Source organism: Plectropomus leopardus, chromosome 11 (assembly GCF_008729295.1).
Source record: "Plectropomus leopardus isolate mb chromosome 11, YSFRI_Pleo_2.0, whole genome shotgun sequence".
Lineage (NCBI taxonomy): Eukaryota > Metazoa > Chordata > Actinopteri > Perciformes > Serranidae > Plectropomus > Plectropomus leopardus.
The window spans coordinates 26612747-26633460 of NC_056473.1; the positions used below are offsets into that span (position 1 = coordinate 26612747).

At 38.7% G+C, this 20714-nt stretch overlaps 3 protein-coding genes across 5 annotated transcripts in view; 2 read left to right on the top strand and 1 right to left on the bottom strand.

Annotated features, from left to right (window-relative positions):
- Positions 1-58: 58 nt before the first annotated feature.
- On the bottom strand, positions 59-4262 carry LOC121950178 (zona pellucida sperm-binding protein 4-like). The gene is made up of 8 exons (XM_042496101.1): positions 3880-4262; positions 3577-3761; positions 3388-3485; positions 1222-1379; positions 952-1144; positions 660-858; positions 442-517; positions 59-162 (listed from the first exon to the last, which is right to left on the bottom strand). The coding sequence occupies exons 1-8, from the start codon at positions 4250-4252 to the stop codon at positions 59-61; spliced, it is 1386 nt and encodes a 461-aa protein (XP_042352035.1). The 5' UTR covers positions 4253-4262.
- Positions 4263-7476: 3214 nt separating this feature from the next.
- Positions 7477-11206, top strand: LOC121949857 (zona pellucida sperm-binding protein 3-like). The gene is made up of 8 exons (XM_042495658.1): positions 7477-7952; positions 8060-8178; positions 9120-9223; positions 9306-9483; positions 9603-9720; positions 9817-9899; positions 10751-10938; positions 11131-11206. The coding sequence occupies exons 1-8, from the start codon at positions 7503-7505 to the stop codon at positions 11193-11195; spliced, it is 1305 nt and encodes a 434-aa protein (XP_042351592.1). The 5' UTR covers positions 7477-7502; the 3' UTR covers positions 11196-11206.
- A 1727-nt stretch (positions 11207-12933) lies between these two features.
- mapk8ip2 (mitogen-activated protein kinase 8 interacting protein 2) overlaps positions 12934-20714 on the top strand; it is a 38368-nt gene continuing 30587 nt past the window's right edge. For all 3 annotated transcript variants that reach the window (XM_042495638.1, XM_042495640.1, XM_042495639.1), the window contains exon 1: positions 12934-13425. In XM_042495638.1, the coding sequence (XP_042351572.1) occupies positions 13361-13425 (65 nt within the window). In that variant the 5' untranslated portion in view covers positions 12934-13360. The remainder of the gene's footprint in view (positions 13426-20714) is intronic.

Consider the following 20714-nt stretch of genomic DNA (forward strand, 5'->3'; position numbering starts at 1 on the left):
CACTTTTCAGTAAGCATCAGGAACAGAGATTTCATGATGAGGTTCCGTTGCCATGTTGTTACTGAGCACTCTGGCCGTTGTCCATGAAGTTAAGTTCCTTACTGCTAACCACAGTGGTCTCCTCTCTGTAGCTTCTCTGGAAAGAGCCGGCAATGTCTCTCCCTGTGTACAATATATGGAAATGATCAGGTGCTGTCAGACTTGAGGTTAAGTAAGACACAAGATGATGCCAGATATAATTTACTCTTTCGGTGAATTTCCTTCAGCTAAGAGCTATTCTGATTTCCATACCACAAACAATGCTGTTCCTGTAACATTTGACAAGCATGAGCTATTTAGCCTCCTGTATACATTTCAGTAAAAAAACAAAGCAACACAGACATCAGAAAAACACCATGTTGGTAGTGTATATACCATTGAAGTTAATATAGTATCACTCACTCTTTCTGAAGCACCTCGGTTCACAATTATTTCCAAGAGAGGGTTGGCACACAGCCACGTTGCAGTGGATATACACCTGGTAAAAAAATATAAAAAATTAAGAAAAAAACAATAGAAAGGGTACAGTTTGAAAATACTTATGCTGGCTAAGGTGATATTAAAATTATATAAAAACTAAAATAAACAAATGTTTTTTCTTTTATCATTGGATCCTTTACCTTTTCCTTGAGAGGAGTCATAACCTCTGGATCTGCCATGCCTCCCTTGGCACCTCCCTTGGCGTCATTGCCACCTCCAGTAGATACAAACGTGAACATCTTGAAAATAAAACGCCTGTGGTGGGTTGGGTACTCCAGTCCTGATTGGGCACCCACAGGGACCAAGGAGGTCAGGTAACGATCATCACGGTATGGGCAGCTATGGCAAAAGGAGAGAGTGCGGAATAGAGACTGAGTATAGCATCAAAATGTGTTAGAAATACCTGTTTCTAACTCAAACCAAGACTCTTACCCATCAATCAGCAAGTCCCACTGAGGGAGACTATGAGGGTAGGGGTCAGAAGTTGTCCAGCATCTTCCAAGAGTCAAGACAAGGTTGGGATCTGTCCTCTCCAGCATTCTGATTTCAACGTACACAGGATCCCGAAGCACCTTGGTGACGGGATAGTCAGAATCCACGTAAAAGGAGCTGTAGGCCACGTCCTCTGTAAGCAGAGAGATTGGTTGGTGACAGTCTCTGCCAAATGAGACTAACAGCACAAAATATCTGCTTCACACTAACCTTCCACACAACCCTTGACATTGCACTCTCCGTTGCCCAGCCTTAGCTCCACGCGCAGAGGTCCAGGAGCTGCAACTGGGGGTGGTGGAGGAACCAGGCCAACCTCAATGACCAGAGCCTCAACTGAGGTACCAATGTACCTACACTGGACAAGCAGCCTGGGACAAGAAATAAAGCCTTTGTCAAGCAATCACAAATTCATCTGAGCAGAGTTTTCCTTGCAAAATATCACAAACAACCAACCCTAACCCACTGATGAGAATTCATGGTCATTGTCTGAATACTTGTCTGAATGCTTAGCCTAGTAGTAGCAATCTTTCATGTTGTGACCACTCTGTTTTCATGCATGAATTTTTAAAAACCAGAGCAATATTTTTTTGCATATTATTTTTTTCTTCTGAGGACATGAAGAGTGATAGTGAATTATTTTTTTAAATAATAGGTTTAGGCAAGTTACAGAAGTGTTCACTAAAGTGGACATCATGCTACCATGTCACATGTAAATTATGACAACCTAAGCCATATTTTTATGTATTTAATTTGTATCTATGCATAAACTACAACAAAGTGCTTTTATTTCTTTTAACAGACATTTTTTCAGTTTGTCACATGTCCACTTGATTGGACAGCATGCTTTCAAGGTTTCAATTGAAGAAATATGAAGGTAATGGTCATGGAAAACAATGTCCAGTGTGCAAAAACACAAAAACCCTAAACCTCGTTGAACACTGGACCTCACTTCTCAGCCTTTCCCCTCTCTTGTTCTCCTTGCTTTTGTTAACCAGCCTCCCTGCAACCCTCATTCAGTTTCTTGCTCTTGACTCCTTCGCACCACCCTACCATCCCCTGTTGAACTGTTGTTTTTCGCCAATGAACATTTTCAAATATAACACAAAAAAAGCAAACAAAATGTAAAAAAAAAAGTCCATGTAGAACATCCTTCTTTTTCAAATCCAGACATTCAATAGAGGGGTAAGGCATTTACAGTGGTCACATCCAAGAAGTGAAAGAACACTCTGATGTACCACCGTTTGTTTTTGCGTCTGTGAGGATGCATGGTGACAAGTTGATCCATAAGATCTACTTCTCAAATACTGATTCACAGAAAATAGTCAGTGGATGTTCAGTCCTAGAAATGTCTTTATTTTTTCTTCTTTTGTCAAGGCCAGATTTTCTTTTCCTTTTTAGAGTGCATACAGAGTTCTATTCACAATTTAATTTATCAGATCTTCAGGAAATAGATGCATAAAGAAATCTCTTGGTTCTGTTCCCTCAACATACTCAAGGAAGCAAGTCTCCCTCAAACTGGTTGTCTTTGGTTTTCCAGACATTTCTTCTCTTTTTCTGTCCATGAGCTCTATCATTTGGAACATCCTCAGCATCCCCAGCTCTCCTAGCATCTTCAGCTCCCTCATCATCCTCACCTCCACTGTCCCTACTGCTAGTATTTGCTCGGTCTTCTTTGCCTGGCTGCCATTCATCATCACTGCCACTAGCATCATCCTCACTTGACTCAGATAGTATTTGCTCCACTACACTGTAGACTTGTGTATTGCACTCTGCACTTGAGCTCTACAAAATAGAAAGACACTGACTGACACTAACATAATGGCAGGAATCTGCACATAAAAACTGCAAGTTACAGTCTAATAACATAAATCAATTAATTTACAGAAAAAATGTTACTGCAGGTCAAGTATTTTGAAGAACAACAAAGTTGCAGTAACAGCATAAATTCTAATAGAAATATAGCCAGCAATGCATGGTGTCCAATTTAGTGGACAGATGATGAATCATAATTTCCCCCAAAAATAAAACCAATACTTGGAATTTTCAACAGTAATATTGCTCTTTAGTTGTTACTTGATGTGCATTTTTTTTTTACCTGCAAAGGTCTTATAGTATAGAAGGATTTGAGAGATCTTCCTGAGCTACATGGGATTTCTGATCCTCCATCGGCCATCTTGCATTAGAGAGAATTTAGGTACACTAACAAAAGTTGGCCAGTGGGTGGCAGTGTGTGGGATGACTTACAAATGTCAACTTGAGTGGCTGATGTGCAACTATAACACAAAAACCCCTGCATATTCTAGAAAACAGCTTTTAAATAGCTGTCACTGGAGTGGCCACTATGTGCGAAAGGGTTAAAGAAAGAAAGACACATACTCATAGTGGCTGTCTCTGGTAATGGCGCCGTAGGGTCCGATAATGACTTCATATAAGGAGGACATCCTGTTCTCATAGATTACAACCCCAGGCTCCTCCTACGGTAAATTGGCAGTGTTTCAATTTTTATTACTACCAGACGAAAATAAAAACATCAAATTAAACAGTAAAACGAGTTACAACGCTTACCATCATGACAGTGCCACAGGCAGTGACGGGGAACTGGTAGATGGCAAAAGCAGAAGTGGTGCCAACGGGACTGCAGTTCTGATCATTTCCAAGGAAAGTAATTGACTCCAAGTCGATGTTGGGTAAGGTGGCGTCTCTTGCCACCACCACAATCATTTGGGCATCCTTGGTGCACTGAAGAGTCACTGAAAACAACAAATTATAAAGCAAAGACCAGTGCTCATGTTGTACTCTTTAAACACATTTTAAGTGTCAGCGTAAGGTATCTATGTAGTTCTTTGAGGAGTAGAAAAAAATACTCACCGGATTTGCCATAAAAGCACATGCGTCCATCAAAGCAGCAGTTTATAGCCTCGCAATCTTGAGCAGAGATGCTAGGAGCACCACACTGTATCTTGTACTGCTCAGCCACTTCACAAGTGTGAAATGTTTCGGTATTCTGATGGGTCTGCTTGCTGTGCTGTTGAGGCTGCTGAGTACGTTGAGGCTGCGGAGGGGTGTACCTGTTGGGGGATGGCTGTGGCTTCTGAGTCTTCTGAGGTGGTGCAGGTTGGGTGTATCTTGGAACCTCAGGCAGCTGCTGGTTTTGCTGAGTCTTTGAGAAAAATTGAGCATCAGCCAGACAGCCGAGCAGGGCAACTGCCAAAAGACAACCGCAAACCAACTTCATCGTCATGGTATCACAGCACAGAGTGACTGAGAACACCAGATGCTGTGAAAATTTTGTGCAAATATGCTGACTTTTATAAGGTATTCATAATGTTGACGTGTAGGTATCTCACTTCCTATTTGCTGTCCACACCTGCCAATCAAGTGCCCTAGTTAGTGGTTGGGGTGGTGATGCCCCTGAGGGATTAGAGATAATGCCAAAAAAGTAAACTCAGAGAACGAATAGCAGGAAGTAGAGAGATATTGCATCATACTAACATTACATACTAACATATCTGTTACAGAGAGCCTACTAATTGTTATTGAACCTCAGTGGAAGATGATCCAGCTTGTTTGTACAATTACAAAACGAAAACAGGGTCTATATGACCCACAAGGTCACACTGTATTTGTGCAACAGGACTAGACAAAACAAACACCTCTTGTTATCTTCATGTGTGCTTGCCATTCCTGGTAAATCTAAACCATGTTGAGAAAATTAAATTAAAACAAGCATCCAAAACAGCCTAAAGTAACATCCCAGTTCACCCAGTTTAAAGCTTCTGATAACCCAAATCAATTTTAATATGTAATTTAGGGCCTTGCATTCATAATAAAAAGCTTTAAATAATTATCAGACATTAGCCTCAATACAAATTTGAAATATTGTTATTTTAGTTTTCACAAATTCGTGAAGCTGGGTTAAATCGGGTGTGGTTGTCCCCATTCCATATTAAATAACATGGATAAAGCCAATCAGAAATTCACCCAGGTGTCACTCAATACCAATTTAACATGCCAAATTGAAATCCCTCAGGGCTCCTTTAAGTACTGTAGATGTAACGTTACCAGACATGACTATGTCATTTTGGAAAGTCTTCAACAAACATAACTTTACATATGCAGCATACATGGTGTTTATCAACATTACAGAGATCGTCATCAGTGAGTATGTGGTAAATGGGAAAGCAATAAAATAAGAATACATTAATAATATGGCTATAGCGTTACCTAACCCTGCAGTCCCATAATTTATCATTGTATTCATAGTTTTAATAACAAATGGGTGTGGCTCAGCTTGTGTCACATGTGTTACGCAGTGCTAACTGTATGCTAAAGTAATATTGATGACAAGACATTTTTTAAACTCTTCATCAGAAAGTTCAGAGGGTGCGTTCAGAAAGCAGAGCTCACTCTGGCACAAACTGGACCGTTGGTAAATTCAGAGCGCTGCTGGAATATATCGGTCGGTTATCCAGCGCTCTGGGTACTCTGTCTGGGGAGATGAAAGAGCAAAGTGTCGAACAGAGTGAATGTGTAATTTTCTTCACCGTTTATTAATTCATGGAGAAATAGAACTCTCCGTGGCTTTGAAAAACAGCTCTCTCATTTTAGTGTACAGCGTCAGATTGGATATATGATCGCAGCCAGAGTCAGAGGACTGGAACAGATAGGGCTGTACCACGCTGACTCTGCTTTGCTCCATGGCTACTGTGGAGACGAGAGACAGTTGACAATAGTGGGATCCAAGAAGGTGTCAATCAAAACGTGATCTACCACGCCCACACAATCGGGAGAAATGCTATTATCCTCAAAATAAGCTGTTTTGAACTAGGTTTTCTAATAGCTGGGAACACTCATTTTCTCTCCGATTTAATGAGACACCTAAATTTAATATAATATTTGCATTGTTACTATTTCAAGCCACGTTTCGAGAGTCCTAAGTAAAGCGGTTAGAGTGAAGCAGGTGGTATGTGAGTGTGTGATAAGCTTTTCAATATGCAATAGCTTGAATGAATCCACATGACATATACTAGCTTTATTCTAAATATTCATGTCAAAACATTAGTTTAAACTGTAGCTCACTTTAGATTTTCGAATATCTCTATTGTTATTATGAATCTAACTTAGTGTGAATATATTTAGTTGTGATTTTAATTAAAGATATACTTATCATCCTTTTGGGTATTTAAAGCTAAGATTTTGATTTTAAAAAAATGTAGATATCTTGAACTGGAAGATATCTGAACCGAAAAAAAAACAACCAAAAACTTTACCCACAAAGAAGCTAGAATAAAAGAATAAAAGATGACTTAATACAAGATGACCATTCCCACAGTGGGTATATAGTAGCATCATTTTAGGTATATGTCTCTCTCTCTCAGTTTTCAATTCAATTCAGTTTGCTTTATTGGCATGAATTTTTTTAAAACAATATTGCCAAAGCCTCAGATATAATTAAATTAAAAATTATAATAATTAAATAATTAAATTAAATGATGATATGAATAAATGCAAGTTATACTCTCTCTCTCTCTCTCTCTCTCTCTCTCTCTCTCTATATATATATATATATATATATATATATATGTATGTATGTGTGTGTGTGTGTGTGTGTGTGTGTGTGTGTGTGTGTGTGTGTATGTATATATATATATATATATATATATAACCTGGACAGCTATTAACAAAATATCTTGTACTTAGTTTCGAGTGATGATATAGTATAGTACTGTATTTTGTATGTAATATTACTTTATCAATGAAATATGTTCTTCAGACTTCTCATTTTTAAATTAAGAGGACCCTATACTGTCAAAACAGGTGGTGTTTAAACCAATAAAACAATATACAGAATGAAATCAACCAAACACTTGGCATCTGTTCTATTTAAATGTGGTTGTTAATCGGCTAATTCTGGTTGGAGCCATATTGATCTGCTGACCTTCACAAAATGTACTTTGGCAACAATACTGGGTTTGACATGTCATGATAAGGGCAGGTATACCTGACCTGGGGTCAACATAACTTTTTGTGACCGCTACTTTCTGAGTGCATGTTTACCAACCATTGATAATGGTTGAAAAAACGATAATCTTAAATGACCTTCATGATGCTGTAATTTCATTTATTTGGTTGTTAATCATCATATTGTTCTCTGTGAGCACTTGTATGGTTTTGTGCTTAAATGACTATTTCTACACAGTGCCTGTACTTTTCTAGCACAGTCATACTTCAGGCATTAAAAGAATAAATAATTATAACCCATTTGCTCGGGTGATGCCTCATCAAAGCAGTGAGCGTCTCTTTGTGTCAACAGCTGCAATCATTTCATTGGCTCAGGTTCATGCTCATCAGGTCAGATGGGGAATGGCCAACAGAAGGGGCGGGGATGTAAGGGAGGTGAACACGCTCACTGTATTACAAAAGTGGGTGCAAATTTCCATCTTCCTTACAGCACCTAGTGAACTGTGCAGATCACTTGTTGTCGTGAAGCCATGGTGATGAAGTGCACTGCTGTGTGCCTTGTGGCACTGGCCCTGCTTGCCAGCTTCTGTGATGCTCAATACAAGCCTTCAAAACCTAGATACCAGAAGCCAGCACCACCTACAAGACAGGAGCCCGTCAAACAGACCGCTCAAGAACCCCAACAGACAAAGCAGACATTTGAGAAACCACTCACCTGGTCGTACCCTGAGGATCCCAAACCTGAGCCCTCACCTGAGGTGCCTTTCGAGATGAGACACCCTGTTCCTGCGGCAACTGTTGCTGTCGAGTGCAGAGAGAGGGATGCTCACGTGGAAGTCAAGAAGGACATGTTTGGCATTGGCCAGTTCATTAATCCTGCCGACCTCACCCTGGGAAACTGTGGTGCCGTCGCGGAGGACACGTCCGCTCAAGTGTTGATTTTTGAGGCTGAACTGCATGATTGTCTCAGCACATTGAGGGTAAGCACAATCAGGGTTTCAGTCTTTGAAAAAAATGTAGTGAATGTTTATTAGGACTATGGTAAAATTTGTTCATGTATGATTCTTGTTTGCACTGTTTCAATTAGATGACAGATGATTCCCTCATCTACACTTTCACAATGAACTATAATCCACAAACTCTGGGCGCTTCACCTGTGGTGAGGACCAGCAGTGCTGCGGTGATTGTGGAATGCCACTACCCAAGGTATGTAGAGTGAGAGGCACGGCAATAAACAAACGGCAAACAAATTAATTAATAAACATACTATGATATAGAAATCTTAAACTAAACCATCGCCCTTGGCCTAAACTAATCCGTTAACAATGGATCAAAATGATGATGATGATAATAATAATAATAATAATAATAATAAGAAGAAGAAGAAGAAGAGGAACTTTATTTATACAGCACCTTTAAAAACAGTTTACAAAGTGCTTTGACCAACAAGGAGAAGCAGGAATGTAATACATGGAAGGCAATACAACATCAGAAAGTAAAACAGATCTACTGAACATGAGCGAGACGTCAGGATAAAATTAAAACAAATAGTGCGAGATGAAGGATGGAAAACGTCACCATAAAATAATACAAACAAATAGACCAAAAATAACAAAAGCAATAAAACCACGAATAAAAGGACATAATAATAATAATAATAATAATAATAATAATAATAATAATAATAATAATAATAATAAATTAAAAAACATAGATGAAAAATAAAATAAATAATAATTAACAAAAAGAAATAAAAGATTACATCCCATAAAAGCAAGTCAATAAAAATGGGTTTCAAGAAGTGATTTAAAAGAAGTCATTGATTCTGCGAGCCTCATGTTTTCAGGTGCGGGGCCTTTAAGGCAAAGGCACAGTCACCTTTAGGTATAAGTCTCAACTTTAGAACGGCCAGAGGGGCCCCACATGTAGCTTGGGGCCAGAGCCAGATGAGCTTTTAAAGTGATCAGTAAAATCTTGAAATCAATTTTAAAACAAACAGGGAGCCAATGGAGAGAAGCCATAATAGGGGCGAAGTGATAACATTTGTTAAAACCAATAATAAGCTCATGATTATTTTATTTTAACGGCACATGCAATATGAAAATAACTTAAGTCTGCATTCTAATGAAACATATTTAATCTTTTAGGAAGCACAATGTGAGCAGCCTTCCTCTTGACCCCCTGTGGATCCCATTCTCTGCAGTTAAGGTGGCAGAGGAATTCTTGTACTTCACTCTGAAACTTATGATGGGTAAGTTAAAGTACAATTTACCTGCTTATTTGAAAAAAAATATTTGTCAACATTGCTAACATGTCATTATTTAATTGTGCAGATGACTGGCAATATGAGAGGCCAAGCTACCAGTATTTCCTGGGAGACATCATCAATATTGAGGCTACCGTCAAGCAGTACTTCCACGTGCCTCTCCGTGTTTATGTGGACAACTGTGTAGCTACTCTGTCTCCTGACGTGTCCTCCAACCCTAGATATGCCTTCATTGATAACCATGGGTGAGGTAGCTCAGTGAGTCCATTGAAGATGTTCCGCACAATGTGGATATGTTGTTATTGTTTCAAATGCATTTTTCTCCTTTTTTTTAATGTGAGTTTGTGTGCTCTTCTGCATGCAGATGTTTGCTTGATGCCAGGATCACAGGCTCTGACTCTAAGTTCATGGCTCGCTCTGCAGAGAACAAGCTTCAGTTCCAGCTGGAGGCCTTCAGGTTCCAGGGCGCTGACAGTGGACTGGTAAGCATCTCCAAGGCCATATAGTATTTTCTACTATACATCAAATGCAAACAAAATATAACTCAATATAACCCAAATTCTGTATTCTTCCAAAAGCTCTACATAACCTGCCACTTGAAAGCAACATCTACTGCGTATGCCATCGATAGTGAACACAGAGCTTGTTCATTCATCAGTGGGTGAGTGTGATTGAGAGTTGATACAGTATTGACTGCTTGCCTGTGGTGTAATGTAACAAACGTAATAATACTGTTTTACACTACTAAGTAAGTATAAGTATTTTTGGGGAGTAGTTGTACTTAACTTGCGTTTTTAGATTTTTTTCAACTTTCACTTTTACTCAATCACATTTCCCCTGCGCATTTTAGTAACTTACTACAAAATAGGGAAGGGATGGAGGGAATGCAGGAATGTTTGGGAAGGAAAAATGAGATTTTTTTCTTTGAACCCTTAATTTGTGGAGAAGACCTCATTTTTCCTTAAGTGTAAGTTATGCGCCATTTTTAAGACAAAAACTTTATATATTTCAAAATTCCAACTGCTTGTTTTTGTTTAGTAACAGCATATACTTGTTAGAGGTAAAACAATTCATGAAATTCATAAAATTTAGTACGTCAAGCAGCATATAAAACAAAATCAGCTCCTTGTAAAATGTAAAAAGTGGTATTGTAGTTATGAACAAATACATGCAAAAGAAAGAATTCTGTTTTTGAAATGCCAGACATATTTTTTACTCTTTTTTAATATTTAAATTAATTAAAATCAACATTATAATTCAGGCTTTTTTTGTACAAAGCAGGGAAAATGTCTGGCTGAAATGGGCTCATTAAACCAAAATCTGTGATTCTTTTCTAAACCCGTTATACATGTCATAAAACACTTGTTGAGTACTTGTGCTTTTACTTTTAATAATCAAGTGTATTTATGACACAAAATTAAATGTAAATATCAGGTCCTTTAAGACTTTTACTCAAATAATATTCTAATAGATGACTTTAACCACGGCCTCTTTTATATCTTTTCTTCCCAGGTGGAAAGAGGCCAGTGGAGCTGATGCAGCTTGTGGCACCTGTGAATCTGGTGGATTTGGAGCGGCTCCTGGCGGTTCATCCGGTGGAGTTGGGGGTGGTGCCTCAAGTGGTATGTGGGGTACTGGTGGAGGCTCTCAGGCTAATCCTGGAGGAAGGAAGATCCGTGATGTGTCCCAAAAAGAAACTGGTATGAATTGTCTAAAGCTTTTAATATTATATAAGGAACACTGATGAGTCAGCACATCATGTTACACTATTTTTGTTTTTAAATTAGAGTTGACGTTATGTTACCAGTGTCATAATGAGTTAAGTTCTTGCTCGCCTGTGCTGTAAGACAACCTCAGTGGTGCATAGTTGTAACATATGTCTTTCTTTCTAGTTTTCGAATGGGAAGGTGATGTCACCCTGGGTCCCATCTCCATCGGAGAGAAGGTGCTCTCTTAATTCAGTTTCCTGCCATGGCTATGACCATCTAAATAAACAGTCTGATCAGTTCATATCTGTTTGTATGTTATTCACTTGCCTGTTGTTAATCTTGCTCAGATGAAGCAAGGAAAGTAACCCCAATAAATGTAATCAAAATTTGACATATCCAAAAACATAATAAAATGTTAGGGCCAGAAGAAGATTAAATGAAACTTGCCTTACATTTCTCTTTGTGTAATGACAAATGTTATAGATCACATCTGCTCAGTTCATAGACTGTAGAGCTTTCCATTTGATGGAAATAACACTGCAGTGGTGTGAGAGGCGTGTGCCAGTCACTGGATAGAACTGCACAGAAAAGGAAAATGTTGTTCTTTTTCTATCAAGCTGTGCACTCATAACACAGTACATAACTAGAGGAATGAAATGAACTGTGACTTCCTATTGGTAAAAAAAAAAAAATCTTAAAGTAAACAATGAAAATAATGAACAAGAAAAGCAGAAAAATAGAGTTGAAATGGGCTTATCACTCCATTTTATCTCTGTTTGTTAGACAAATAACTTAGGGAATCCGATCAAGTTTTATTGTCCTGTCAAAGACTGGTCACGCTTTCATCCAGGGAGTGAACATTTACTGCCCCGGTGTGGCACAGATGGTAAACTGCAGCTTTGCGATACACGATTCAGCACCACCATCAGTAAACAGCTCCACATCGTGTCTGCTCAATACATTTTAAAAAAACACCACTTTTTATTAAAAAAATAAAAAACAGTTCACTCTGTGTTAAATACAAAAAAAATATAATGAAAAATGAGACAGGTACAAAACCATCCAGACAAAAAATAAAATAAAATAAAATAAAATAAAATAAAAGACACACGTATGAACAACACACAACACACACACACACACACACACACACACACACACACACACACACACACACAATTTCGCATAAATGAATAGTTTTTGGTTTCTAGTTAGTTATTCATTATACATTTGTAAGTTTGATACTCTTTTAAGACATGTATTTAAATCAAATTTTTTGAAAGCAGTATATGAGGGCAATTTCCTGTAAAAAAAAAAAAAAAAAGAATGTAAAATAAAAAACATAATGAGCAAATTATTTATATACCGTTCATTCTCGTAGAAATTTGGATTTTTGAATATTATTTAACAAATCAGGTTCTTTGAGTGAAATATTCTTCTTCTTCCAAAAGATAGTCACATGTTCACACTGAATAAATAAGGGTTCTAATGTTTCTACCGTATTGTTACAGAAGTAATAAATAATATAATTTACTGTATAGTATTGATGTATCCTGCTCAGTCCATTGTACATTCACTGACTGATTGTTTATTTACAACTAGTGATCAATTAATCTTTTAAGTCACTTTGAAGCGGAAAGGGCACAAATTCACTTTTTTTAATGGTCTTCAGAAAATTAAGAACATATGACTTAATTTATATAGTAAACATAAATGAAGCCTAATAACTATATTTATTTACATTTTGTTTTTAAAGGCAATCGTTTTCCTGGATTATTTGTGAGTAAAATCAACTTGTCAGATTTTTACAGTGCGGTGTAATATCACTGTAAACACTTAAGGGAAATCGTTTTTCTACGCCACTGTTTTGCTGCTTGCCTGCAGGCTTCAGCTCTGCCTGCATCCACTCAGGACAGCCTGCTCATACGGTAACGGCACTGACGTTATATCGTCTCTGCTCCACACCCCTCCTCCTCTGTCTCTGCCTGTCTCCGCACTGCTGGCCCGTAGCCGTTGTGTGTCACAGGCAGCATCACACACAGCAGCAGCAGCAGCAGCAGACATTTGGCGAAGGAAGAAAAACACGGACTGCGGTGGCACACTGCGCGCTTGTGCTTCGCGTGGACGTATCGGGGGGGGAATCAGGATTGTATTTTAATTTCCGCGGCGTTGTGCACTGAAGATCGTTTCTGCCTTGACACCCCCTCCTTTCCCCGCTTGTGTGGATGGTTGACTGCAGATTTGATGGTGCTGAGCAGGCTCGTCTGATTGAAGGCTTGCGGCCAGGGGGGCATCTGTGGGGCCGCAGAGAGACAAACCTCTGTCCACGTCTGTCCTCTGCCCTGTGATTGTGAATGGACTGCGCTCCCCTGCGTGATTTTCTGCAGTTGCTCTGAGTCATTTGTGGAAGAAGATGGCGGACAGGGCTGAGATGTTTTCCCTATCCACTTTCCATTCCCTATCTCCTCCTGGTTGCAGGTAAGAGCTGACATGCACAGCGACAGCGAGGGGGATGATGGGGGACAAATGCGCACGCTTGATGCGCACGCAAATGACATTAAAAATATTGTTTTGATGGCTGCAATAAAACGCACATTCCCTGCCGTGGGTAGGAGATATTTTGAATAACCTGTCAGGCCTACTACTGCCTGCCTGCGCGCCACAAGGTGCTGCAGCTACACGTTTTGGAGCTTCCTTTAAGACATTTGTTTTGTTTTGGGTTTTTTTAAAGATAACTTTTATTATTATCCCAAAAAGCGTGAAGAATTGGCAATGATTAAACAGGTGACAAATGATTGATCTTTGGCTGTCGCGACAGGCACCCGCCTTGCGCATTCTCTGTTTGAGGCCCACGCCCTGTTGAGTCCAACCCAGGCAAGGGCATGATGCTGAACAATGATTTACGGAAGTCCCGGAGATGTTGGTGTTGTCTCAAACGCCTCTGATGTGACCTCTGCGACACACAATATGACAAAATCTGCTCGCTGTTTTCTTCTCGCCTGATCACAATTGTGAGTGGGATTCTACTGGCTGTTCCCAGAGATCGATAACTTGTGCAGCATAAGCGACACAGCCACACCGCTTTCTCTAAGGTTGTGTATGTTTGATTAAAACCCTTTGAAACCGAGAGTGACATCAGTTTTCTTGTGCTGCGTTCAGGCGTGTTTCACGAGCTGTTTGACCCTTTGAAACGTGAGCAAATTGATTTTGAAGACGTGGAGAGGAAGACAATGACCACCTTGGCGAGAAATGTCCCACAAATTGCAAGAATTTAGTGAAAGGTGATAAGAAAATTACCTTATAAAATTGTTTCAAAAAATAGGGCAGGTATATTAAAAAATTATCCAAAAAAAGGATATTTATAATTATGATAGTTTTATATTTAAAATTATATTTCAGAAAAATATAATAAAATAACAAATAAATACATGTTTTTTTGTACTACCAGCACTTTTTAAATCATTTTTCTATCTTTTTGACTTTTTCATCGCTTATTTTCAAGTCCTTTTTTTTGTTTATGTTTTGATAATTTTTGGACCATGTCTTGTTGAGTTGCTTGTTCCCTTCTGCCCATGTTTTTGACAGAAATTAAACCAATTTGCTTAGTTTTCAGAGGATTAAACGGCATGGAGTCTCTTCAGTGTGATTGGGTTTTGGATGCAAATTAGTCTTGGCAAGATTTGAGGTATTATAACACTTTGGTAGAAGAAATTCTGTGGATGCTGCTGGTATATTCAGATCTTTTTTGCCTTGAGACATATAGGAATATGTTGTAAAGAAATGACTGATTGCATTGTGTTTCTAATTTGACTATTATATGCAATAAACTCCTGCTGCTGCAGATGTAAGGCCTTCCTCTCTGTTAGCAGTAGGAGAACAAATCCTACTTAACAACAAAAGCAATTATTTGACGATACCATATCGTTTTGCTTCTATACACAGCAATTTAAACTCATCCCCATTGTGGCAGAATGAAGAAAAGTCAAGAAAAATGGGCAAAAAATAGAAAAAGTATGTATTTGATGTTGCTCAAAGCACCAAAAGGTTAAATACAGTATCATGCAGGCTTTCTGTGCTAATGCATACAATGCCACAACATTTCATTGTCCCCGCATCTGCCTCCTCTTGTCAAATGTTCTTACAGAAAGCAATCACATTAGCAAGCCAGGTCCCAGAGGATTTTATATCCACAACATACACTCGTGTCGGATTTAGTTACATACTGTAGCTCCATCTCATGGATGGATCATATCAGATCAATAGACCTGATTTTTTTCATGACTACCAGTGACCTTAGTGCAGAGCCAAGCTTTGGCCATTACATCAATATTTTAAATTTACAGTGCTGGCAAACAGCTGGAGCACATTAATCGTCATTTATCTGTGATTTATCAGCAGGATAATGGGTGTAACTTTCTTTATGAAGTCTGTCATTCTGTCATAGACTCTAAATCCGCTTAACGTCTTTCCTGTTTAGTTCCCAGCTCTGAAAAGTAAAGCCAGTGTTACCAAACACTGATGACATAAAGAGCAACTGCTTGCATCACTTTGTTAATTGTAAGGGGTGGAGTCTGTTGCACTCTATTGTTTTTCATTTGTGCGCATTTCAAGACCACACGTATTATTTTTGTGTATTTTCAGTCAATTATGGGTAATCAATTTCCGTCTTCGAAACACCAATAGTTCACTTTGATTAAATATTTGACGTATATGGCAATGAGATGTTTTTCCTAACAGTGCACTGTTCATTTAATAATGTGTGTTTTCCTGTCAGTCTATTTGTGTGTGTCTGTGTGTGACTGATTCATGTATGAAACCGCCGGTGGTGTGATGGTGTGGTACAGTAATCTGCCTTATGTAACCCTAACGCTCTTTCCAATGGGCAACATAATCCGTAAGAGAGCCTGTCTTTCTCCTGTGGGCACCAGAAATTTATGACAGACTATAATTCTTTCTGCACTGAGGGAGCACTCTCTCCACTGGAAATTAAAACCTTAAAAGAATACATATCTGTCCATACAAAGAAAATGTGGTGCACTTTTTACATTGCATCTCTGTTGTTAAGGAGAATATGTCAGTATATCCCTTCCAACATAAACAGAGACATGCTTCCTTTTAAACATGAAGTTACTCCATACACTCAAGTCATGGTGCTCCATTTTACTTATTTTTCTCCTTTAAGGCTTCGTGTTACAGATATATTTGAATAGAAATGAATTCCATCAAGGTATGCCATGCTTTTTCCTGAATAAACCCCTGCTGTGGTTTGCTGAAAGCTAAAACAATTTGCTGACGTATCAAAATATGGGAATTGTAGTGTACCAATGACCCATACTTCAGATTTCATTATTTACTTTTGTGAAGGGATTTATTGTGTAGATTTGCAGAGGCAGCGGTCTTAATGCAGCCTGGTGGGAGGTCACGTTTTGGGTGTTCGACTCTGTGTGAGGGTTCAGATGGATCTGTGATTGGATCCATCACAGATCCAGATTGGATCTGTTGACAACTATAGAATTCTGATATTGATCATAACAACCAAAATCTATTTAGATAGATGTCCGTGACCTGTTGTGTATGAATTTAAGGGGTCCTTGATATGAAAAAGGTTGAGAATCACTGGGATATACAGCATGGATATCCTCCACTACTCCACTGATGGGACAAAGCAAGACATTTGAAGACGTTATCTTGGTCTCGGGGAGACTGTTCTACGCTTCCTTCTGCATGAAAATCAAGAAAAATAATCAGCCAATCAATTAATAATAGAAATCTCCATTAGTTGCAGACCAATATGCAACAGTGGATCTGAAAGCTTTTGGATTTGATAAGATATTTTTGAAACCAGATTTGCTATAATTCTGTCAAACCCCAGTTGGATTTCATCATAGTACATCAATATTTTAAAACTACTACAACATTTCCAGTAAGCGTCCTTCTGATTCCCCCCCCCCCCCCCCCTTGCGCATCTCATATGTTCAGCAGTCGATGCTCCACTTTTGCCGTCCGACTCTTTGAAGGCTGAGAAGGCAGAGGGGGGAAGTGAGTGGGTGGGTATGGTTACCATGGGGTAAGAGGCTTAAATCAAATACAGATTCATTTTAGCTTAAGCGCTCCATCTCTGCCTCCCCCCCTGCTGTCTTTCCACCCCTCCCTTTGTATTTTTGTATTTCATCTTTCTCTCTCTCTCTCTCACACACTCTGTTCACAACCAACACTTGTCATGTTCTTGCATTTCAATCTTCGCAGCAGCTGTCTCCGTAGCTTTGTTTCTCCATTTAACAAGAATTAAAGGAGTCATATTTATGATGCCCGTTAGATTTGTTTTCCATCAGCGTGACGCCAGTGAGTGTTTCCCATCTATGTTTCTTACGTCTGATGACTTCATTAATCCAAATGCAGCCAAATCAACGTGAAATCATCTGATCTAAGCAAACTGATGCATCATCTCCACCTTTGGTTTAAAGATGGAGTAATCTTTAGGTTCGGAACAGACAACAGAGAGAGAGTGCTTCATTAGGTCAAATGCATGACTCGTGTATGTGTGTGTGTGTGTGTGTGTGTGTGTGTGCTGTGTGGGTGTGGGTGTGTCTCCACATTACTGAAGACTGATGGTGGGTGAAAAGCATGGGAAATTGATCTTTTTAATGAGTCAGTGGCAACCACATCAAGAGTCCTTGGCTTTTAAAGATGATGATGTCACTGTGCAGCAGGTGCTCATGGTTTAAAGGCCGTTTAATTACAGGAGACACGCCACTGTCCACCCCACCCCCACCCCCCTTTGTATCTGTATCTTTTTTAATATTGTTATCAGTGTCTTTTCATTGCTTGTCAAATTCTTATTTTTGTCTCATTTTATGATTTTTTGTACTGTCGACATCAGCTATTTATACATATAAAACTTTCTAGGCGTTTACTATATATAACATTGTTGTGATTTGACTCACTGGGGTTATTTAAATGATATAGTATTAAGGAAAACAATATTCATAGAGAAGTGATCCCTCTCAGTCCTCACTTATGAGCCACTAGAAGTGTGTAGACTCCGCCCTCTGCCTGTATTTCCTTATATTCTTCCTATTCTCTGTGTTTGGAAGTTTAAGTGTGTGTACCCCGAGCTTTATAAAAGGTAGCAACCAGGTGCCTGACTGCAAACAGCAGGCATCCAAGAGACACAGTGCCAAAAAACGCAAATATAGTGACGCAAAACGTCAAACGAGAGTGAATCCTGGGTTGTGACCTCACTTTCGCTGGTGACTGACGCTGTTGTGTTTACAAACAGTAACAGACAATAGTATACCTTTAAAAAAATAGCTGTGCAGTGTCTGCTTTAGCTGTGCAAGTAATGAGTATTTTCTTTTTTTTCTCAGTTGGTTTGTAAAACATCAAAAAACGAAACAAAGTCCAAAGTGACTTCTTCAAATGTCTTGTTTTGTCTGACCAAATAGACTCAATACTATATTCTGCTTCTCTAGTCAGAGGTTGAAGGAGTATTCTCATCTTTGACTTAAGTAAAAGTAGCAGTGCCACAGTGTAAAAATACATTGTTAGAAATAAAAGTCCTGCATTCAGAACCGTACTTAAGTAAAAGCACATAAGTATTAGCATCAAAGTAAACTTAAGGCAAAGGAAACATTGTGATGTATGGCCCATTTCTGAATTACATATATCCTGTTATTGGACTATAATTTTTGATGCATTAATTTCTCCATTAGCTGTAGCATGAAAAAGTATAGCTTTTTTTTTTACTTTATACTGCTGGGTAGCTTTTCCTACAATATTACAATATAATTTCTGAATTGATTAATATTTTTTATTAGTAATGTAAATTTGTAAAGTAATTTAATCAGTCCAATAAAAGTAGTGGAGTAAAAAAGTAAAATGTTTTCCTCTGAAATGTAATGAGTTAGAAGAATATTTTTAGCAGGGAATGGAAATACTCAAGTACAGTAAAAGTACCTCTAAATTTTACGTGAGTACAGTATTTGAGTAAAGGCAGTTAAGGCCCTTTAATGTATTACAAAAACAAAATGTCAAATTTTCACATTTCAGAAACTCGTAGCCTTAATCTTGGGCTTTATTTCTTTTAAAATGTCCTGAACTCTTAGTTGCTTATAAAAAATGAAAGTATGTAAATACTCTTAATGAAATAAAACATAACTAAACATAAGCAAATTTTAAAAGTAAAACACAGCCTAACTCATTGAGACAGCTTATTTTTTCGGACAAAAAGAGACACCCTGCGTGCGTGAACACGCAGTCAGTGTATATACAGAATTAGACAAGCAGAGATGACAGTGTGCCGGTTTGACAATTTCTGCTGTGGATATGACAGTATCAGAGATCACAGAGAATAACTGTTAGTACGAATGTGGGCTGGAGAGATTGTTGGATCCTGAGAAAGGCGGGGAGAAAATGAAAAGAGGGAGACCTGAAGACACACAGAGATGGAAGCAAAGCCTTCACAGTGGCAGTAAATTAGGGTGTGCCATTGCAGCAACATGGCCAGCATTGGTGTATGGTAATTTTGTGCTGACTTGTGATCTTGTGGTAGGATTCTCACTTTGCTCAGCATATCACAATTTAGAGTGGAGACTGATGTGATGCCTTTTTTGCACAAGTATGGAGAGGCGGTGGTTCTTCCTCAAATTTAAGGCCTCAGCTGTATCTCCTAATTATTAAGAATTATCACAAGCAGAGGGTGACTGAATGAATGTCACAGTGTGCTGTCGGATAAGCAGCGAGGATACAAAACATGGTGTGACAGGAACTGCTGCACAATCACTTGGGTGCTGTCTAAACACCAAAGCAGGAACATGCATGTAATGTCAACACTGCAGTGGCGGAGGCATCTCACAATGTGATATAGATTCTGCAATAAAAATAACCGCAGTATTTTAGAAAAGGGACATAAAACATTTAAGAGAAGAGAATTGATGGGTTCGTATGTGCATGAGCTCTACCTGTGTGTTCATGTGCAGCTGGGGTCAGTTGGTATTTTCAGTCTTTAAGGAGAGGACGGGGGACTTTGCTCTGCAGCTTTTCTCTGACACACATTTTGAGTTTTTGCAGTTGAGGGGAAATGGGGCCACACTCTGTTGTGACGTGCATTGCGGAGCTACAGGAGAACTCCAACGCTAAGCACATGAGCACACAAACAAAATGGAGTCTGGAGCATCGGGAGCAGTGGAGGAGACGAGAAAGGATGAGAGGAAAGGAGATGAAAAACAGATGTAGGACGATAGTAAAAGACCAGTTCATCCAGATATTCTCACTATCAGTGGTATAAAGCTATGCAGATAGTTTTTTTGTTTTTTCATCCAGGCTTTGGTATAGCTGTCTGACATTGCCTTCACCCCAATACAGTAGTAGAATTTTGTTTGCAGAGCTCACAACATTGAAAAATTAGTTTTAAAAAAACATCAGTAGTGTCATCTTTTTCCACAAACTTTATCCCTGTTACTTCTGCTGTTGTAAAAACAGTCGACAGTGTGTTCTGTGGATTCTGCAGAGTAACAGACACTGTTTCTCTAAAGAGCTTGCTGTTGAATATTTTAATTGTAAATGTCTATGAGCACTGTAGAGGGCTCTAGGCAAATAAAACCCTGGCATAAAAAATCAAAACTAGATGACTAAGATGCTACGAGAGGTTTTAATGTAATTTGGGCAAACTGACTCTGTAAATGTTCTACTGTATGTTTAATATGTCATCAGGGTACCACATCAGTTTTTGGACATTAGTGTAATTAGTTTAATAACCATCACAAACA

Bases quoted from the DNA above. Each gene is read 5' to 3' on its own strand.
- LOC121950178 (XM_042496101.1), bottom strand. From the start codon at position 4,252: ATGACGATGAAGTTGGTTTGCGGTTGTCTTTTGGCAGTTGCCCTGCTC. The intron at 3,762-3,879 runs GTGAGTATTTTT...TGTTGTTTTCAG, and splicing joins GTGCTTTTATGGCAAATCCG to TGACTCTTCAGTGCACCAAG. The intron at 3,486-3,576 runs GTAAGCGTTGTA...AATTTACCGTAG, and splicing joins CCTGTGGCACTGTCATGATG to GAGGAGCCTGGGGTTGTAAT.
- LOC121949857 (XM_042495658.1), top strand. From the start codon at position 7,503: ATGGTGATGAAGTGCACTGCTGTGTGCCTTGTGGCACTGGCCCTGCTT. The intron at 9,484-9,602 runs GTGAGGTAGCTC...TTCTGCATGCAG, and splicing joins GCCTTCATTGATAACCATGG to ATGTTTGCTTGATGCCAGGA. The intron at 9,900-10,750 runs GTGAGTGTGATT...TTTTCTTCCCAG, and splicing joins GCTTGTTCATTCATCAGTGG to GTGGAAAGAGGCCAGTGGAG.